This window comes from Harpegnathos saltator, unplaced genomic scaffold, assembly GCF_003227715.2.
Source record: "Harpegnathos saltator strain DR-91 unplaced genomic scaffold, Hsal_v8.6 scaffold312, whole genome shotgun sequence".
NCBI lineage: Eukaryota > Metazoa > Arthropoda > Insecta > Hymenoptera > Formicidae > Harpegnathos > Harpegnathos saltator.
The window spans coordinates 238,881-260,551 of NW_020230109.1; the positions used below are offsets into that span (position 1 = coordinate 238,881).

The 21,671-nt window shown below is 34.1% G+C and overlaps 1 protein-coding gene across 2 annotated transcripts in view; it reads left to right on the forward strand.

Annotated features, from left to right (window-relative positions):
• The window catches only part of LOC105192126 (putative mediator of RNA polymerase II transcription subunit 12), a 29,553-nt gene extending 17,765 nt beyond the window's left edge, over positions 1 to 11,788 (forward strand). Inside the window, exons 2-5 of one of the 2 annotated variants that reach the window (XM_025299995.1) lie at positions 6,117 to 6,877; positions 7,034 to 7,496; positions 8,023 to 8,515; positions 10,247 to 11,788. In XM_025299995.1, the coding sequence (XP_025155780.1) occupies positions 6,117 to 6,877; positions 7,034 to 7,496; positions 8,023 to 8,465 (1,667 nt within the window). In that variant the 3' untranslated portion in view covers positions 8,466 to 8,515; positions 10,247 to 11,788. Of the gene's footprint in view, positions 1 to 6,116; positions 7,497 to 8,022; positions 8,516 to 10,246 lie in introns of both variants that reach the window. The other variant, XM_025299994.1, reaches the window with a different exon arrangement.
• Positions 11,789 to 21,671: the final 9,883 nt, after the last annotated feature.

Below are 21,671 nucleotides of genomic sequence, written 5' to 3' on the forward strand. Positions count from 1 at the left end.
TTTTAACGTAAGATATAAATTGTTTATGCCAATGCTATTGCGATATGTACATATATTTTCAAGATTCAATTGTAAAATAATTTTATTATAAGTAGATAATTTTAGAATAAAATTGTTTTTAATTTTTATAGAAGAAATTAAATGTTAAAGAAATAATAAGAGAGCTGGGAATATATTTAAAAAATTCTTATTAATTAAAATTTTTTTTAATTATTAAAAAATTCTTTTACAATTCTAAATATATACAATATGCAGTTATAAATATGTAGAAAACATAGATAAAAATTTTACATAAACATTTTTCATATATCTTATTGTTTCGGCGATAATGACTTAAGCCAGCGGCACACGGTGCTTGTTTTCGTGCTGGGTTGCTTGCTGGATGAAAATACTGCGTTCTGATTGGTACTTTTCCGAAGATGGATGGAAATGAACCAATCAGAACGCAGTATTTTCATCCAGCAAGCAATTCAGCACGAAAACAAGCACCGTGTGCCGCTGGCTTAAGTCATTATCGCCGAAACAATAAGATATATGAAAAATGTTTATGTAAAATTTTATCCGTACACATAGTACGGATAAGCGTATATATGGAAGCGTTTATAATTAATTTTCGAGAATGATATCTCGTAACATAACTTTATCATATATGGTTCAATTTGGAAAAAAATAAGCTTTAAATTAGGTAAAAAAAATTTTTTTTATTTTGCAAAAAAAAATTAAGTGGTGGGGATTCTTAAAAAAACAAAAATAAAAAATTTTTGTTCATATAACTTTAAAGTATTCTTCAAGCGATTAAATTTTCATTATATGTTTTTTTTCTATCGCTTATAGTTTAGCAGATATTCGATTCTAAAGAAAAATACCGTTTTTTTTAAAGGGGTGTTTCACCTAAAGAAATTAACCGATTATTCGAAAAAAGATTTTCTCTTGTACTTAGAAATTCAGTATCTGCGATAATTTGATGAGATAGAACTCTTTCATTTTTGCTCGAATCGATTCAAGTCATAAGGAAAACCGATAGAACTCTTCGGGGGGCTACCAGAACTTTAAAGAAATTGACCGATTTTCGAAAAAAGATTTTCTCCTAATTAGACTTAGAAAATTCGGCATCGACGATACTTTGATGAGCTAGAAATCTTTCATTTGTGTTTGAATCGATTCAAGTCATAAGGAAAAACAATAGAACTCTTCGGGGAGCTACCAGAACTCTAAGGAAATTAACCGATTTAAAAAAAAAAATTTTCTGAGTCAATTAGAACATTTTTTTTCGAAAAACGATCAATTTCTTTAGAGCTCTAGTAGCCCCCCGAAGAGTTCTATCGGTTGTCCTTAACGAAAATTTATTTTCAGAAACCTGACGTTTCATTCAGAATTCTGGTTAGCGCTTCACGAGTTCTGAAGATTATTATCATTAACACTCGGTGCGCTAAAACCAAAACTGAAAAAGTTCTCGCCGATTTTCGTCCCCCGAGTCGAATATTTCCATGTTCCTCGGATCGAAAATTTATTTTCGGAAATCCGACGTTTCATTCAGAGTTCTGGTTAGCCCCTCACGAGTTCTGAAGATTATTATTAACACTCGGTGCGCTGAAACCAAAATTGAAAAAGTTCTCGCCGATATTCGTCCCCCGAGTCGAATATTTCCATGTATCTCGGATCGAAAATTTATTTTCGGAAATCCGACGTTTCATTCAGAGTTCTGGTTAGCCCCTCACGAGTTCTCAAGATTATTATTAACACTCGATGCGCTAAAACCAAAATTGAAAAAGTTTTCGCCGATTTTCATCCCCCGAGTCGAATATTTCCATGTCCCTCGGATCGAAAATTTATTTTCGGAAATCCGACGGTTCATTCAGAGTTCTGGTAAGCTCCTCACGAGTTCTGAAGATTATTGTTAATACTCGGAGCGCTAAAACCAAAATTGAAAAAGTTCTCGCCGATTTTCGTCCCTCGAGTCGAATATTTCAATGTCCCTCGGATCGAACAATTTTTTCGGAAATCTGACGTTTCATTCAGAGTTCTGGTTAGCCCCTCACAAGTTCTAAAGATTATTATTAACATTCGGTGCGCTAAAACCAAAATTGAAAGAGTTCTCGCCGATTTTCGTCCCTCGAGTCGAATATTTCCATATCCCTCGCATCGAAAATTTATTTTCAGGAATCCGACATTTCGTTCAGAGTTCTGGTTAGCCCCTCACGAGTTTTGAAGATTATTATGAACACTCGGAGCGCTAAAACCAAAATCAAAGAACTCAAAACTGAAATTAAAACTGAAAAGACTCGGCGACTTTCGTCTTTTGGGCGTCGGGACCAATTATAATTATCACGTGTATTAATTTACTTATAATTATTATATATATATCTATAATTTTACTACTTATACTAATATTACTTATATACTAATATTGCTTAAGACGTACTTATACTAAAGCTTACTACATTTTTTTTTTAGAACCTTTTTCTTATTTTTTAGGACATATTTATACTAAATCTTATTAAATTTTTTTTTCTTTAGAAACTTTTTTATTTTTTTGTATGTGTATCACACACTTACTACATTTTTTTTTAGAACTTTTTTCGTATGTGTATCACACATACAAAAAAATAAAAAAAAGTTTCTAAAGGAAACGAAAAGTATTTAATAAGATTTAGTATAAGTATGTCCTAAAAAACAGGTTCTAAAAAAAAATGTAATAAGCTTTAATATAAGTACGTCTTAAGCAATATTAGTATATAAGTAATATTAGTATAAGTAGTAAAATTAGAGATATATATATAATAATTATAAGTAAATTAATATACGTAATAATTATAATTGGTCCCGACGCCCAAAAGACGAAAGTCGCCGAGCCTTTTCAGTTTTAAATTTCAGTTTTGAGTTCTTTGGTTTTGGTTTTAGCGCTCCGAGTATTAATAATAATCTTTAGAACTCGTGAGGGGCTAACCAGAACTCTGAATGAAACGTCGGGTTACCGAAAAAATTTTTCGATCCGTGGGACATGGAAATATTCAATTCGAGGGACGAAAATCGGCGAGAACTTTTCTAATTTTGATTTTAGCGCTCCGAGTGTTAATAATAATCTTTAGAACTCGTGAGGAGATAACCAGAACTCTGTATGAAACATCGGATTTCCGAAATAATTTTTCGATCCGAGGGACTTGGAAATATTCGACTCAAGGGATGAAAATCGGTAAGAACTCTTTCAATTTTGGTTTTAGCGCACCGAGTGTTAATAATAATCTTCAGAACTCGTGAGAAGCTAACCAGAACTTTGAATGAAACGTCGGATTTCCGAAAAAATGTTTCGATCCGAGGGACATGGAAGTATTCGACTCGGGAGACGAAAATCAGCAAGATCTCTTTCAATTTTGGTTTTAGCACACCGAATGTTAATAATAATCTTCAGAACTCGTGAGGGGCTAACCAGAACTCTGAATGGTACGTCGGATTTCTGAAAAAAAATTTTCGATCCCAGAGACTTGGGAATATTCGACTCGAGAGATAAATATCAGCGAGAGCTCTTTCAATTTTAGTTTTAGCGCTCCGAATGTTAATAATAATCTTTAGAACTCGTGAAGGGCTAACCAGAACTCTGAATGAAACGTCGGATTTCCGAAAAAAAAAATTTTGCGTATTCAATAAACAATCAATTTTTTTGAAAATCCGATGTTTTATTCAGAGTTCTGGTTAGCCCCTCACGAGTCCTGAATATTATTATTAACACTCGACGCGCTAAAACCAAAATTGGTAGACTTCTTGCCATTTTGCGTATTCTAATTCGAGAATTTTAAATATAATTTTTCTTATTGTTTTAAACAGAACTATTTTTAAAACTTATCTAGAACTATAGAGCTATTAAAAATCTATTTAGAACTCGAAAAAAAATTTGCATTTTTTACATAATGAGGGGCGTCGTGAAGTTGGCTCTCCGATTTTTAAAATAGTATTTTCTCTACTTTAAATGACGGAACTCTTTTTATAAAGGATTGCGAACTCTAGAACTCTGCGAGGGGCATTCAGAATTCTAATAATTTTTTTCAAATTTGAAGAATGAGGAACCAACTTCACAGAGCTCCGGTGCGTCCGTGCCACGGAAGGGGTTAAATACTTAAGAAAATTTTACTAACTTTTCAACAGATAACTTATGATATCTCGCTAACTACTTGTCGAAAGAAAAAATAGCACTATACTTTTTGTTCTATTTAGTCTCAAGGGTACATTGTTATAGTGTATATTATTAGAATAGCGCCCTGACTTTTGTTAACTTGTCGACTTTTGAAAATTTTTAAATCATCAAATTAATAAAAGTTAGGGCACCATTATAATATACTCTTGAGACTAAATGGGGCAAAAGGTCTAGTACTATTTTTTCTTTTGATAAGTAGTTAGCGAGATGAGTTAAATGTTGAAAAAGTTAGTAAATTTTTCTTACATATCTCAAAAAATATTAGGCAAATAAAAAATGTTTCAGACAGAAGTTGTTAAAATTAATTGGTAGAAAAAGATGATATAATAAAACATTGGAGCTTCCATTTAAAAAGTAATGATCAGTGAATATCCCGAAAGTGGCGCCATCTGTAAACAAAATGATATATTTGTTTTATGTTTCCTTTGAATCCATATAACTTTTGTCTGAACTGTTTCTTAGTATCTTTCTTAGTATCTTTCATATTTTTCAAGATTTTTGCCTGACTCATTTAAAATGGGACACCCTATATATTATAGAGATAAGAAGAAGAGTTAGAGAAGCGATTTACAAAAAGAATCAAGTACGAGACGGCATTTATGTGTTAATAATTATTGTGGAAATATAACAAAATAATGTTTAACATTTTGATATTCAATTCCTTGCACTTCCACTATTAAAAAATCTAACCTTATCCAATCCTATGCTATATCAATTATATAGAATGTCTGAGAAATTTTTGATCAACCAATTTGTGCAGGTAGAACGGTGAAATTGAACAATAATGTAATATAAAATTTTCCAGGAATCGCAATAGTTATTGAGTTATTAATTAAAACGTCTGGACCAATGAGTGCACGGGAAACGGTAGATTGGACTCGATAGAAGTATAAAGACAATAGACAAGACAAATGACTTACTTCTGAATATTCGTAGCAAAAACAATTAGATGATTGCATGAAGCAGGTCAACACACAAAATCCTTTCCTCGTCCTCAACGGCATTAGCGCACCAGCTATGCTCTATAGTTATGCATTAAACACCCAGTTTCACGTCCTTTTGTACTACACATAAAATCACTTTTCTCGACGAACGTCTTGCACACCCAGGAAATCATTCCGTATAGATGCGAGCTGCGGCACACATATTTCCGCCCGCTAGCCGGTAGGCAATAATGATATCAATGTATTCCTTTGGATTAAATTTCATTTTTTGTCGCGGAGGATCCTAATGCGTATCAAACAACTTCACGCGACTAAAGACGTGTCCGTCAGATACATGCAGGTCGCAAGATACGGTGATCATCTTTTGTTTATGATCGTCGTCTACGACAATAATCCGATGATGATACTGTTTGTATTTAAATAAATTATATAATTATTATATTGCTTATTGAAATTAAGAATAAAGATTAAATGCATGTGTAAAATATTGGAATAATCGGATATTAAATAATTCTTACACAAGAACGCTTCTTGATACTTCAACGTGGAAAAAACAACGTGGAGCAATAAGTAGTAGTAATAGCAATGAGTAAAGTAAAAAATAACCAAAATAGCAAATCTTCCGGAGTTTCAGCTATTCATTAATCGAAATTCTGACGTGATGGAGTAATTTAGAGGATAGGATTCATCTTCAACATTCAAAAATCTATAAGAAATTAGTTTATTTGTTCTTGCAACTCTGAGAAAGTCAAATTATATATAGATTTATGTAATTTGTATAGAGTGTTTTATTCTGAAATTCTTTATAGATTTTTCGAAGTCTACAATATTGACATGGTTCATATAGAAACAAAATTTCGACTCAAATATGTTTATCGATAAAATTAATATTGAAAGGAGCTTGCTCCAAAAGAATTAATTCCGCAGAAATACCAAATCGTATTTCAAATGAAACTTAAACTTGTTCTTTCCCAATTTCTTAGAATGCCTCAACATACAACCAAAGAACGCAACCACCGTTACAACTTCTGTCGTTCCCGACGAGGAATCCTCGAAAGAACAACCGAACAATGCACACGCGAACAACGTGACAACAGTGATAACACCAACAACAGACGTTACCAACTGTGCCACGATAATACCTGCCACGACAGACTACCCGACATCTATCACACGAATGGAAACGACTGTCGTGGCCGTGTGCTCTACGTCTGCGACATCTCTGACGACTTTATCCCCGACAGTATCAATTGTCTCTTCAAACGAAGAGACGAAGACGACGACGACGACGGTAACGATGACGACGATGGCTTCCTTGCTTCCGTCGAATGTGCAAACGGCCTCCGAAGAGTCCGAGGAATTTATATCAACCTCGAACATTATGACGGTTCACCAACCACCATCTGGAGAATCGTCTCCGTCATCAAACACGTCGACATCGTATCACTTAGAAAACAATACCAGGACACAGAATACTATGAACTCAGAACATTCTCAGCCTGACTCCAGGATACGATTAGCTTCTTCATCCTGCGTCGCAATACCTAATCATGCGTCGCCCATGTTCAAGGACCGTTCCGCTGCAGAGACAGAGGCAGCACATGATCTTCTGGAGCTCTCCCGGTCGCTCCCACCCTTGCCGCCGCCGAGTGTTGCCATCGGTCCTCAAAGCGTGATCGAGGCACCGGCGAGTGACGTTCAGGAAATGACAGTCTATCAGCCAACCGAGCAGCCAATCTATCAGGTGAACACGATCGACCTAACTACCTCGACCATCTACAGCCATCACCATCAACAACAGCAGCAGCCAGTTGCTGCTGCTACTAGTATCATATATGACCCCAGTACCACCATTGTGCCACCTACTGGCAGCGTCTTTATACCTCTGTCACCGGTACAGGAGATCCTGCTGACATATAGTACGTCCACCATACCATGCACGTCCATCGTCGCTCAGCAGCCTCAACAACAGCCGCTACCACAACCACCGCAGCAACAACAACTGCAACAGCAGCAACAGCAACAGCAGCAGCAACCACCACCATTGCAACAGCAGCAACCGCAGCAACAGCGGATCGAAGCTGCGGCGCCGCTAACGCCACCAAATTCCGAATGTAGCAGCGACATCGAGAACAGCAACCCAAACTCGCAACCAACGCAAAAGGACAAGGAGGTGCAGACCATCACGGAGCAAACGGAAGGAGTGAAACCAGCTAGTTATACTTACGACACGTTGCTCGTCTCAGATGGTAGATCGAAAAACAGGAGCAGAAGGACGCCAGCAGCGCAAAAAAACCAGGAAACGGAAGCGGTTGAGGCACCCGAAACCTCCAAGACTGGTCGTTACGTGTGTTGCGAGTGCGGTAAGTTAAATATGTTATGAAACTCTAACATAATTTTAAACAAATAAATATAAAATATAAATAGTGAATAAATATACGTTTCTCCGCGTTAAATTGTACTTGATTGTCGAAATTTCATCAAGAATAACATCATGTTTCTCACGGTATGACCGTTAATCGCTTTTCATAAAACGAAATCTGCGCACATAACAACTCGGAGATCCAGCAGAATTGTCATATTTTCACGGCAAGTTAAAATGAGCGTTAAAGAGGACAAACATGTTATGTGCCCTCAATAGCGCTCGTTACATCGCATTGATACCCCTCTCTTGCACGATAGAAATCCTTGAGAAATGGAAATGTCAAATATCGTCAGAGACCTTTAACATCATACATCACGCATTTGTACGTTTATCTTAAACATTAATAACGAGAGAACGGAAAACGTTAATCGAAGTAAAATCGCGTAGGTACGTATCTTCTAGGTCAAATCGCAATCGTAATAAAACGCACTTACACATATTAACTCATGCAATTCCTCCATCAGGTAAGCAATACGCGACCTCGTCGAATTTATCGCGGCACAAGCAGACGCACCGCAGCATCGACTCACAATCTGCCAAGAAGTGCATCCACTGCGGCAAGGCGTACGTCAGCATGCCTGCCCTGGCGATGCACGTGCTGACACACAAGCTTACGCACAGTTGCGGCGTCTGCGGCAAGATGTTCTCGCGACCTTGGTTACTTCAGGGTCACCTGCGTAGCCACACCGGCGAAAAGCCGTATGGCTGCGCCCATTGTGGCAAGGCGTTCGCCGACCGTTCAAATCTACGAGCGCACATGCAAACGCATTCGGCCGATAAGAATTATGAGTGTCCCAAGTGTCACAAATCATTCGCGCTTAAGTCCTACTTGAACAAGCACCTAGAATCAGCATGCCAGCGCGAGACCAATGATGAGAGTAGCAACGACGTCGACACGCCGTCATAATGCTGGGACCAAAATGCCGATCTGCAAGTATGATATCCGATAACGATCAGGTGGGTTCACGATTTTCTCGCAAAAGTACCGTTTCGATTTCTTTCAAAAACCGATATTGCAAATATTCTATTACCTCCGGAAAAATTCTCTATCTCCGCACATCTGTCATACAGTCCTAATAAATTCAAATTTGTCACACCGAGAAAATTATATTCTCATTTTAAGAACTTCTCTCTTACGTTTAGAATATCCTCCTTTAACTCTTTCACTGTTGAATTAACTTCCCTTGAGGAAATTATTAAAATATTTGGTAGTCCTAAGTTTTTTGGGTCGCTGATTACGAATCTAAAGCCAGATTTGCAAAATTCAAAATAGCGGACTCAATATGGCGATCATGATGTACAAAATTAATGGAAATTCTAATTATTATTAAATAATGACCAGATTGTAATAAGAACATATGATTCTCGACAATGGAACTCAATCGAATTAGAAAAAATTTATGTGGGAAAATGTCCAATATTGCATATTTATGCTTACTAGAGATTAAACATTCATTTTTTAATAAAATAATATTGATAGTATGAATAAAATGGAGATACAGAATGCAAAAACTAGGAAAGTAGAGCTAAAAAGTGAAAAAAATCAAATTTCGGCCGTTTTTGTAGAAATATTTATTTATTAAAAAAATCTAACCTGCAAAAAAATATTGAAAAAATATATGTTTTTATACAACATCAGAAAAATATTTGGTGAAAATTTCAGACCTCTACATTCAATATTCTCCGAGGAATCGATTTTTCCCTAAAAAAAGTATTTTTTTTCAACTTTAATTTATTATAAATAATCACAAATGAATAATTGGGTATAAAAACCTATTATATTAATATGTTGAACAACTATTCAGTTACCTGGAAAACTCAAATCCTCGATTAGTTCTTCAAAATTATGTCATTTACAACGCAAAATTGAGTCAAGAAAAGGTGAGAAGTATACTTCCTACTAACTGTGAAAAGGTTAAGATATGTATCGAAAGTGTTCTCTCAATTTGAGAGAAAATTCCTTTTAATATGACCTTGAATTTTTTAAATACCAGATATTAATGTATAAAATCTATATATAATTTAAGTTATACTCGATGAGGATAATTACCGTATTATATCATATTGCAAACAGCATTTTATGAGACAAACATTTGACAGTGAAAAACATTTCGTCAACTATATATAATATAAAGAGATCTAATTAGAAACGTTAATATTACGATTAATATCAAATATCCTAGATATTAAAAAATACTTCCACTAAAAGCCGATTATCCTGTTCACCTAATTTCTATTCTAATCATCTGGTCATCTCTCTGTCCATTCTGCGTGAACATAAATGAACACTATTATTCACTATTTGTTATTCAATATTGATTCAATACGAGCACCAACACAACGCGAAAACCACACTAAACTGGTACAATAAAATCGCAATTCTCTTTATAGGTCGTTAATAATAAAAAGTATATTTTTGATTCCAGAGGATATTCTAGACACATTGGCGAAAAGAATGAAATGTTCTTCTTCATTAAAAATTTTCATATTAGGAAAGCTTGAAAAATATATAGTTCTCCTATTTCGAAAATGCAATTTTTTCGGTGTTAGCAATAATACAACTATAACGGTTTTAAGTAGGATAATGTTTACGCGGAATTTCACGATTCTATTTTCACGTTTAAAACAGTTGTTGCACGTCTGAATTAAAACAAAAGCCGTGGTAATTGATTAATTCGCAATTTGCAGCCAGTCGCACGTGACGCAAATAGAAGACTGCAGCGGTGTCATCATGCTAATCGGCAGTGCGTAAAGAAAAAAGAATAGCCTGCAGCGTATAGATGCACACTTAGATGTACACTTTTGCGTATTATGGGCTACAAAAGAGAGAAAGGGAGAAAGAGAGAAAGAGAGAATTCAAAAGAAAAAGACGAACACACATAGATATAAGGGAAACCGCTATATATCTCTGATTATCGTGAGAATACAATTGGTTTCGATTGTTTCACGCGAAATTTAAATCAGTCGAATCTATTGTCATGTTCAATAATGATAGTAAACTCTCCTTTTATCCTCGCGGGGATATACAGTCAAAAGGAAAAGTCACTCGATTTATTGTGAGAGAAATTCTATTTTGAGTAGTAAATTTGTTAAAACATGAACACGTGTGAGTATGGAACCATGAAAAGGCCGGATAAGAGTGCAGAGAGAAAGAAAGAGAAAAAAAGGGACAGAGATTCACTCTTTTGTACGCGATAGACGACAATTGGACATCGAATCTCCGGTAGCATCCAATTTCAACGGATATCTTTCAGTAAACACAAAATAATTAAATTTATTCGGCGGCTTTGGATTTCTCACGCTCTTTCTCTTACGGCAAAAAAATTTCTTCGGATATTTTACTGCGTCACTTCTTTTCGTTAAAACGCGTTCGGATATTTTTAGAATAATTTTTTTGGTTCTCTCCCTTCCTCAGTGCGAAAAGAACGAGAAAGAGAGATTCTCGCGAATTACGAATCGTAGACAACCATGACAAACAGCTCTCGTCAAATAACGTCTAAAGAACGAAAAGAACTGCGAAGACGGTATATAAAATATGCAGATGTATATTGTAAAAGTGAAAATATAAGATCAGGAAGGGGGAAACTCTTGAGGACAACAAAGACGCGCAATAATAATTAGCGAAATAACGAAATTTCCAAAGAATGTTTGCGGCTATATCAGGGGTGTCAAATTCGACTCTTATGTACCATAAAGCTGCTTAAAGGATGAAACAAAGTAGAAGCGCCGCATCCTAACCAAATGATTACGCAGATATTTTTCTCACGACGTATCTTCAAGCCATTACAATGTTAAAGTACAATATAAATTAGCGCATGATATAATAATACTGCGCTTTTTCACTCTGCTGTACCGCCTAGATACCAACGGACAACTACACGCCATTAACTTGAATCCTGACTTAAACCGGTTTGTTTTTTTTTCTTTGGTCCTTTCAGGATTAGAACTAAACCGAACGAAAAACTAATCAGACTAAAATCAGACTAAAATAAAATAAATCAGTTTCGATAAAATCTATCATCCGTTTCTTGATCATTTTTCGGAAAATGACGATGTACGTTAGTTAAATCTCATATAGGACGTGCTCGAATTTGTTTGTAAAATTATGTTCGATTCTACTAGAAGGTTTTTCTTAAAGTTTTATTTATTTACATCGCAAAACTTTTACGACTTCAAAATTACCGAGATTCTGTTTTAATGTACAGAAAAGAATGAGGGAGAGGAGAGAGAGAGAGAGAGAGAGAGAGAGAGAGAGAGAGAGAGAGAGAGAGAGAGAGAGAGAGAGAGAGAGAGTGAGAGAGAGGAGAGAGAGTGAGAGAGAGTGAGAGAGAGTGAGAGAGAGTGAGAGAGAGTGAAGAGAGAGAGTGAGAGAGAGTGAGAGAGAGTGAGAGAGAGTGAGAGAGAGTGAGAGAGAGTGAGAGAGAGTGAGAGAGAGTGAGAGAGAGTGAGAGAGAGTGAGAGAGAGTGAGAGAGAGTGAGAGAGAGTGAGAGAGAGTGAGAGAGAGTGAGAGAGAGGAGAGAGGAGAGAGAGGAGAGAGGAGAGAGAGAGAGAGAGAGAGAGAGAGAGAGAGAGAGAGAGAGAAAGAGAGAGATGAAAAAAGGAGGGAAAGGGAGGAGAAGGAAAAGGAATTCTCTTCGATTTTGTTTGGCCAGTGGAAACATCTGCGTCTGCTTCGTTAGTCATTTTAACCAAGTCCGTCGTAAAGATACACTTTGACATAGTAGAGATCAATATTTCGATATGTTTGTGCATCTCTTCTCGTGGAAAATCGATATTACGATAGCATCACAGACTCATTTTATAAATTCACGAAAACGACGAGTCGAAATGCTCTCGGAATGAGACAAAATTGGTCACAGGCGAAATAGTGCAATATATTTCTCGTATAGCTTAAGAGAGCCGCTTTTTTCATCCACTTTTGCTCGACGGTAACTTTTCGCTTGTTAACCTCCTCCGAAAGTAGAGGGGAGTATTGTCTAGTCTATTGTAAACATTTTTAGTCGTACAAATGAATATTTATTGTTTACTAAGGAGAAACATAACATAATCGTGTTGTAAGGTGAAAGCAATCTTTTATGTATTTAAAAGTGCTTCTGCACGATTTTTGCCTGGAATCCTTGACGTAACATATACGGGTACTTGCAGAAAATTTTCATCAACATTTCACGTAAACTGGACCACCTGTTGAATGCAGAAATGACCATTCGGTGGCAAAAGGGTCGGTCGTACGGTTCTCTTAAATTATGGAACACATCATTTCTCGGATGTTAAAAGCACGAACAAGATCATAGTCAATTGCAACGTTTCTCGTCAAAGTTTATCGATATTTCTTTTGTTACTTTTAGATTCGCGAAAGTTGGTCATTCTGGAAAGAGAACCGAGGAGAGAAGAGCTTTGCAAATTCAATAAACGGCATCGAGTGTACTAAAAGAAAAAATAATTCATCTCACTAGAAATTATGGTTATTTTCGTCAATTATATCTTCTTGTTCTAACAAAACTTGTTTGTTATTCTAACAAAAGAATAGTATAGTAGCACTATACATGTAAAGTTATTGTCATTAATATTGCAGTAACATTTACTATAAAAAGGTTTATCCTGATTATAATTCTTTTAGACAATTATGGTCATAAATATGAAGTATTGTTTTATCTCAATATAGCAGAGCTTTTATGTTGCATCAAAGTCATAAATGCGACTATTTTCATATTCAATCAAGTAGACGTTTGCCTTTTTGTATAAACTTCTACTACTTGACATAATTGAATGATGAGATTTGAATCATGAGATATTTTTAACAAATTTTTTCTTGTTCTATGTTACTTGGTTATACAAACTTCTAGAAATGAAATGAAGAAAGAATATTTTTGATCAATTATTATATCATATATTATTTATACATATGGTAAATCTATATAAAAAGAGGCCATTTCCAACGATTTTGATCTTTACATATAGGGCATTTGAAAAAAACCAAATCTATAGGAAATGGATCCCTTTTTGTAAAAGGTTTACCCATATTATTTATATATATATATTTTATTTATTTAAATTTTATTTAAATTTTATTTAAATTAAATTTAAATTTTATTTAAATATACTTAATTATTATTATTATTATATTATATATTATTTATTATATATTATTTATATAGAAGTTAAGCGATTCGATTCCATTCGTTTAATCGAATAAATTAATGGAAATTATTGCTCAATTTATTTCTTTAATTATTAATTACACGGAAAACACAATCTTATTAGTATAACTGAATTTTCTGTTGCCTGGAGGAGGAGGAAATAGAGAACTAAATAAAAAAAAAGAAATAGAAAAAATAGAGACCAAACAGAAAACTCGATTATAAGAACAGAAAAATTCCTGTTGAAGATTTCTAATCGGTCAATCATTTCAAATTATTCCCACTGAGTTTTAACGCAACTTAATATTCACACGACGACATAACAAATATCATTTTTCGTTACCGATTTCTTTTTGCCTAGTCCCTATTCAGTTATACAAACTGAAGTCTTTTTTGCGTGTATCGAAATCGAATTGTCATATCTAATCATACAATTATCTCATCACATCGACTGTGACGGAGAAGATGCGACTTTTTTAGCAATATGAAAAAAAATCGTGTACACACAGAATATGTATATACATACATATGTGTGTACATATGCGTGCGCGCGCACGTGTATGTGTATATGTGTACATTAATAATATCTGGTGTATCCAGAAACATATTTCATCATCTATGAGGACATTGCGCGAAAAGCTGTCGAGTAAAGAAGATGAAGGGAGCGTACATACATAGTGCGTTTCATATAGACGATACGACCTGCAATGTCATATCAAAGATATGACCAAAGAGCAGACATAAGGAACAAAGCGTGAGGGTGAAATCAAAGGGAATAGAGAAAGTACTAGTCAACAAGTTGCCTGAATTACATTCTTTTATCTTAGTTGTCTAAGGCCGTTATATGTACAGTCAAAAAAGTGACGCTTATTTTCTCGCCGTGTATACATATATATTTCGCTTGCTTACATCCTCTCTTGTATCGTCTGTAAAGCGTTTTTGATGTAACTTTAGAGATATTTTGGTACGGAACATTTTCAGCAATTATAAGATAGCGGGAAGAAAAATTAATTGAACTTTAATAATTAAACGTAGAATGTACGATATATGTTGTTCCTGTAACAACGTATACGTCGTCAAAATTGACGAGCAAGAGAAAGAGAAAGAAGGAGAAAGGGAGAGATAGAAAGAGAAAGAGAGAGAGAGAGAGAGAGAGAGAGAGAGAGAGAGAGAAAGAGAGAGAGAGAGAGAGAGAGAGAGAGAGAGAGAGAGAGAGAGAGAGAGAGAGAGAGAGAGAGAGAGAGAGAGAGAGAGAGAGAGAGAGAGAGACAGGCAGAGACAGAGACAGAGACAGAGAGACAGAGACAGAGACAGAGAGAGAGAGAGAGAGAGAGAGAGAGAGCTTTAGTGATTTTAGTTAGTACAAAAATATCAACACCAAGGGAGTAAAGCATATAAACATACTCAATTGAACGCTGAGCACAGCATTCGCGCTGCCAGAAAAGCGTGGCGATAAATCTAAGAGGAGATCGGTGTTTTTTCCGAAAATCTCCTTATCTACAACTCATTTTCCCTCCTTCTCGAGAACGCGAGATTTTATTCTTATAATTCGTCGCATCTCAGCTATGAGAGTCGTCTCGCAGAAAAGTGGATCTTCATTCTCACGAGGAGGCACGACATGCACGTAGGTCTGCGGCCATGTTTTTCGTAATATATGCAATTAACAGTCATATATATATAGGCATACTCGTCTCTATACTATATTACAATACTCAACAGTCAATCGAATCTATAATTAATAACGTAACGGTAGTCAATACTGGAAGAGAAGGAGGAGAGAAGAAGGAAAAAGTAGAGGAGAAGGAGGAAAAAGAAGAGAAGGAAGAGGAGAAGGAAGGAGTAGGAAGGAGAAAGAGGGAGAAGGAGGAAGAAGGGGAGGAGAAAAACAAGAAAAAAAAGACGGATGTACATGATCTACAATCACTTCCCATTGATTCTCACGTGAATTTTATGGAGAGTACGCGTATGTTAAGGCACTGTTGACCGTAGTTTCTTAGCGTCGCAAGAAAAAAGTGTGAAACGTCGTTTAGTGGTATGATTTCGCATAGTTCGCGAATATGATTTTTTCTTTTTTTGAAACTTTAGCAGCATTTCCTTTCTATAAAAAGACATCCTTAAAATCCCATAAAGCAACATTCTTTCTATAAAATAAAGTGATTCAAGTTTTTGTCGATGAATCAATTATCATCCGAAGTGATATTCGAATAACGATATTTTTGATTAAAATTCACGATAGACAAAGCAGCTCCATTTGACTTTTACATGTGTCATCAAACTTATTGTTTTCAGCAGAATTTAAAAAAATATTTAACCGTCGCTCATGATTGATTAGAAAATTATTAACAAATAAAGTTGAACATGTAAGCGAATGTTAGATACAATAATCTGTTCTATTTAGTACTATTATCTTTAAAATTATCTTTATAGAAATTATTTTTTGAACGGCAAAAGATACGAGTCACAAATTAAGATCTTATGTAGAGATCTTATTAACTTTTTCAAAATGTTTAATATTTGTATATGATAGATTAATTAACTTAGAAAAGCGAAATATTGAGCAACAGAATTACATTAAATACTTACACATAAACAGGTATACACCATGCTGTTTGCTTTGATTTTTTTTATAATGCCTTTGTGTACTCTAGCTTTTGTAACGGCTATAGTATAATATTGTTCAGTATCTCAATCTACGTTTTCTTCTTTTCTTTAGCAAAATGAAAATAATATTACACAAATTTATTAATCTCACATAAATCTCAATTACATAAATGTGTACGCTATATTTACATACCAAAAATGTTATTTGTGATAAAATAGTCTACAATGCAAAAATACCACCGAATTACAATATGATTCACCGTCATTTATGCTGCACTGTACTAGAATTTTAGAATATCCATATATATATAATCGATATGCGATATACGGTTGCAGAAATAAAAAACATATAATTCTGAAATTAGTACGTTTCATAAAATTAGTTTGAAAATTATATTTGCTACTTATTAAAACATACTGCTTTATTGATTATCTTTTAATGATAAATTCTTCATCTATTTTCATACATGAACTATAAATATCATTTGAAAATATTATTGATTAAACCAATTTATCTCATAAAATATGAATTTCATATTATTTTACATTTGTGCTTGTCATTTTACATTAAATATTAAAATTATCATTTTAGTAATTATCCCATATAAGGGAACTAGTTCTAATCATTTTGTCTTTAGAATGTCGTTAAAACTATCGCTTTAAATATTTTTCAAAAATTTTTAATTTCGGCGCTCATTGTTTACATTGAAAAATTATTAAAAACAGAAATGTTAGTAATTATTTAGTTTAAGGGATTTAACTCCAATGACCTCTTAACATGTGTTGAGGTCATCTTATTGAATAACCTTCAAAAGGTATTAGCCGTGTATCGCTGATTATTTATTGAAAAATTATGAACAAAAGAAATTTCATATATATGATGTAATTTCCAATATTATATACATTAAAAAATAGATAGTATAAGAGGTTTATAAAAAACAAAAATGTATATATAGGGTGGGGGGTTATAAGTTTACAACCCGAAGTGTGAAGGTAGACTGGGTTAAGACAAACATAAAAGTCCCATACCGTTTTTCGAGATTCGCAATAATTATCGAGTTATTAATGACAGAAATCTGAGGAGTGGGAGCGCGCCGGCATAGATAATTGGAGAAGCGTTGCAGCTGCTTAGGCCGCAGCGCGGCCCAGTCGATCCAGAAACTGTTGCCGGTGCACGCCGAGAGGAAAGACAATGCGCCGCTATTCGTTGTTTAATTTCGCCGGACCTACGTCTCGCCGCACGCCGCCAACAGTTGCTTGATCGAGTGGGCCACACTGTGGCCTGAGTAGCTGCAACCCTTCTCTAATCATCTATGTCGGCGCGCTCCCATTCCTCAGATTTCTGTCATTAATAACTCAATAATTATTGCGAATCTCGTAAAACGGTATGGGACTTTTATGTTTATCTTAACCCAATCTACCTTCACACTTCGAATTGTAAACTTATAACCCCCCACCCTGATACGTAAAACAGAGTGTAGGCGGGGTCTCCTCCACGCATATACACATGTTGTTTTATGTACATACATTCGTTTTTCATAAATTTTCTACACTATTTATTTTTTAATGTATACAATATCGGAAAACTACAACATATTTATGAAACATTTCTTCTATAACTTTTCAGTAAACAATCGGCGATGGCTGAAATCTTTTGAAAATTACTTAGTAAGATGATCACAACAATATATTTTAAGATTAAAATTATATCACTGGAGCTGAATTCCCTAAACTAAATAATTACCAAAACTTCTTTCCTTAATAATTTTTCAACGAACAATGAGTGCCGACTAAAAAGAGTGCCAACTTTTGAGTGGTTCTCAAGACGATGCCTTTGACAACATATCTCAAAGACAAAGTAATTGGATTTAGGTTTCTTATACAAAACAATTACCATAATTTTTTTCACATAGTTACTATTACAACTGTTAAACAATAATCAATAACAGATTGATAGTGTTGGCTTTTCAAGTTGACGAGAGAGAGAGAGAGAGAGAGAGAGAGAAAGAGAGAGAAAGCGTGATTTATTGAGCGTTCTGAGAGTGAAAGAAAGAGAAAGAGAGAGAGAGAGAGGGAGAGAGAGAGAGAGAGAGTGAAGCCAAAATTAATAAAAGAAAATAGCATAAATGTCGAATTATTAAGATAATATTTATTTGGCGATTATGGACAAAAGACACTAGCAATATATTTATTATTTCTGTTAATAATCGTCAAACTGAGATTCTAATTTCATTGATAGTTCAGGGATAACAATACACAACGACTATTGCCGTACTTATAATCAACTGTTGGAAGAAAATAATATTCATAAAAAAATCAATTATAAAATACATTTTTATTCTATAATAAAGATACGAAAAATATAGAAAAATATGAAATTCATACGAAAAATAAGAAATATAAAGATTTCTACATAATTTCCGGGTTACTTTATCACGTTATAGCACAAGGGAAATGTATTATTGTCTTGCCGACATTTTTTTTTAAGAAAATATAATTCTACAGCATGCATTGAAAAATTTTTTTATATAATGGTTGCATCATATCTAATTTACTCTGCGAGTACAAATTTACGAGATAACCATTTAATAATAAGTAATACAATGGTTATACAGAGTAATATACTGTTTTGCAATTTTCGATTAATATTGATATTTATGTTCCCAACTGTTTAAAAAGAATGTTATAAATTATATTGAGTAAAATTAATTAATTAAATAGTTCTACTAAATATTTAGCTTACGAAATTGATAAATCTACTAGTATAGGATATCTTAAATGGTTAGTCCCGTATTTCAGAAGTCAACGACCAAGAAGACACCGTAAAGCAACTATTTGATAGAAATTAATATCCGCTACGCAATACGATCACTCAAATTACGAAACTACAGGACTTGGAAGTTAATTAATTACCCGACTGCCTATCATATAAGTCATGAAACAATCTTGTTAATTTTTAGTAAATTTAAATAAATATGATGAAAGTGTATCGTTTCATTTTACCGGCTAATGTAAACAAATGGCAGAAGTCTGTTCAATCCTGCGCTGTCACCAAACAGGAGCTGTTTACAAGTCACTGACATTCCTGCCGTTTGTTTATATTAATTATCATCGGTAAAATGGAGCAATACATTTTCATTATACCTATTTCAATTTATTAAAAGCTAACTAAATTGTAGTCTTGTATGATAGACGAACGGACCACCAATTTCAAAACCACATATTTTTATTTTGTTGTTTCTCAGTTAATTTGACCACTGCGGACGTTGATTCCTATTAAAAAAATGCTGTACGGTGTTTTCTCGATACATTTCTAAAATATGGATCAAACCTTTTGGGACATACTGTATATCAAATATAATAGATACTAAAAGATTAGTGAGGATACAAGAGTTGCATTATGAATTGCAAGTAAAAGCATTATATTAAGTATAAAAATTTTTCTCTTTCCTTCTCGTTTCTTTTTTTTATATCTTTTGTTGATATTTTTGTTTATATTTGTTTATATTTTTTGTCTCTTTTTATGTATTTGTTTACTTATATATACATTGTTCATATACCTTGTCGAAAATATATCATGATCTTTAACAATAATATTTATTAAATTTATAAAACTTCTCTTGTTGGCAACTTTTTAATGAACAATGAACGACGGCTAAAACTTTTTGAATGTGACTCAGAGTTATGTCTTTGACAATATATGTCAAGATCAAGTCAATCGGAGCTCTCTCATCTATTATGAACTTTTACTATATTTTTTCACTACGCAACGGTGTGTGTGTGTGTGTGCACGCGTGCGTGTGCGTGCGTGTGTTTGTATGTCGGAATAAATAATGACGCTGTATTGTTGGAATCGAAAACATTTTGTTTGCGCATGATATTAATCGACGTTTTTCGATTTTTTGTTGTGTAATATACAACAGAAGAAAAAACATTTACGAAATCGTGCCATGAACACGGCATTTATTGACGTGATGCAACGGAAATTATTTAAAAGAAACAAAAGAACAGGAGGAAAAAGAAATTGTAAGAAATGGTGGATTAAAGAGCGAATAAGGTCGCAAATCAGCTCTAGAACTAATACAGACATGTAACGTACTAAACAAATTATATATAATAGACGGGCAGTCGTTACTATTTTTTAAATATGCGAAATGGTTTAAGCTAGGCCCCAAGACGATCATGCCTCGTACATTTCTCAATCTGGAAGGGAGTTTCTTGTCTAAACTGCCGGATTATTGGACTTAGGACTTTACGAGAACGATGGCGATCTCGCAATTAGACATTTCACATTTTATTTACCTCTGCCCTTTTCAGAAAATTGGAAAATTATTTTGAGTTATACTTACGTATAACTTTACGAAAAAATATATGTAAAATCATGTTGCCCATATTAAGATTAAAATATTAATAGCGTTTTAATTGAAATATCCGTTCTCTCTTTTCGAGATTTCTCCATATCATAATCAAACGGCGATAATTATTTGTGTTATTATTTACATCCAAAATTGTTTGCACGCGCGATAATGGGCAATCGTTAAGTCGGATATGACAAAAAAGCATCTGACAGAAAAATTACTCGAAAGCAACAATAATACTTGAGTGAAAGAAAGAACCGAATGATCGCACATTAATATAAAATCTCCCAATTTAAAGAGGACCAAGTTGCTAAAACCGTTTCTATGTCGTACACGCGGCGAATTTAACAGACGTAGTGTATATCGTTTTCGAAGTGATAAGAATCGTCAATATAAGCGATAAAGAGGATAAACACACTCAAACAACTGATTGTTAATATATCGAAGGTAATAAGAGAACAACGAAAATGTGACAAACATTGTACACGTAAATATAAATAATATTTAGACAGGCATCCATTACATACATACATACGTGCATAAAAAATTATATACACACACAAGTGTGCACAAAGTTGTATGTGTGTGCGTGTATATATGCGTGTGCGTGCGCGCGTGTGCATGTGAGTGTATGTATGTATGTGCATGTACATGTATGTGTTAACCGATGGAAGCTCATTTAAATCTAATTATTCTTATTTGTTTTTAATTCAATACGACAATCGATGTTAGATTTAGTACTTACCATTGTACGATCTCATTGGAAGACTAATACGACATTTTGCTTGTTTTTCAATGAAGGATAAAATGCAATTTTTCGCAATAACAATCTGTAACAAGCAAAAGCATTAATAACATGTTGATTTTACAAAGAGTGAGAAAAATTCGATTAATGTACCAATCATCTTTTCTTACTTAATTCTCGTTTTTGAAAACATTACAATTATGACGAAATAAAAGAATTTTACGAGTGATTCCTGCAGTTAATACATACATTTTCAGAATTATTGTATTAA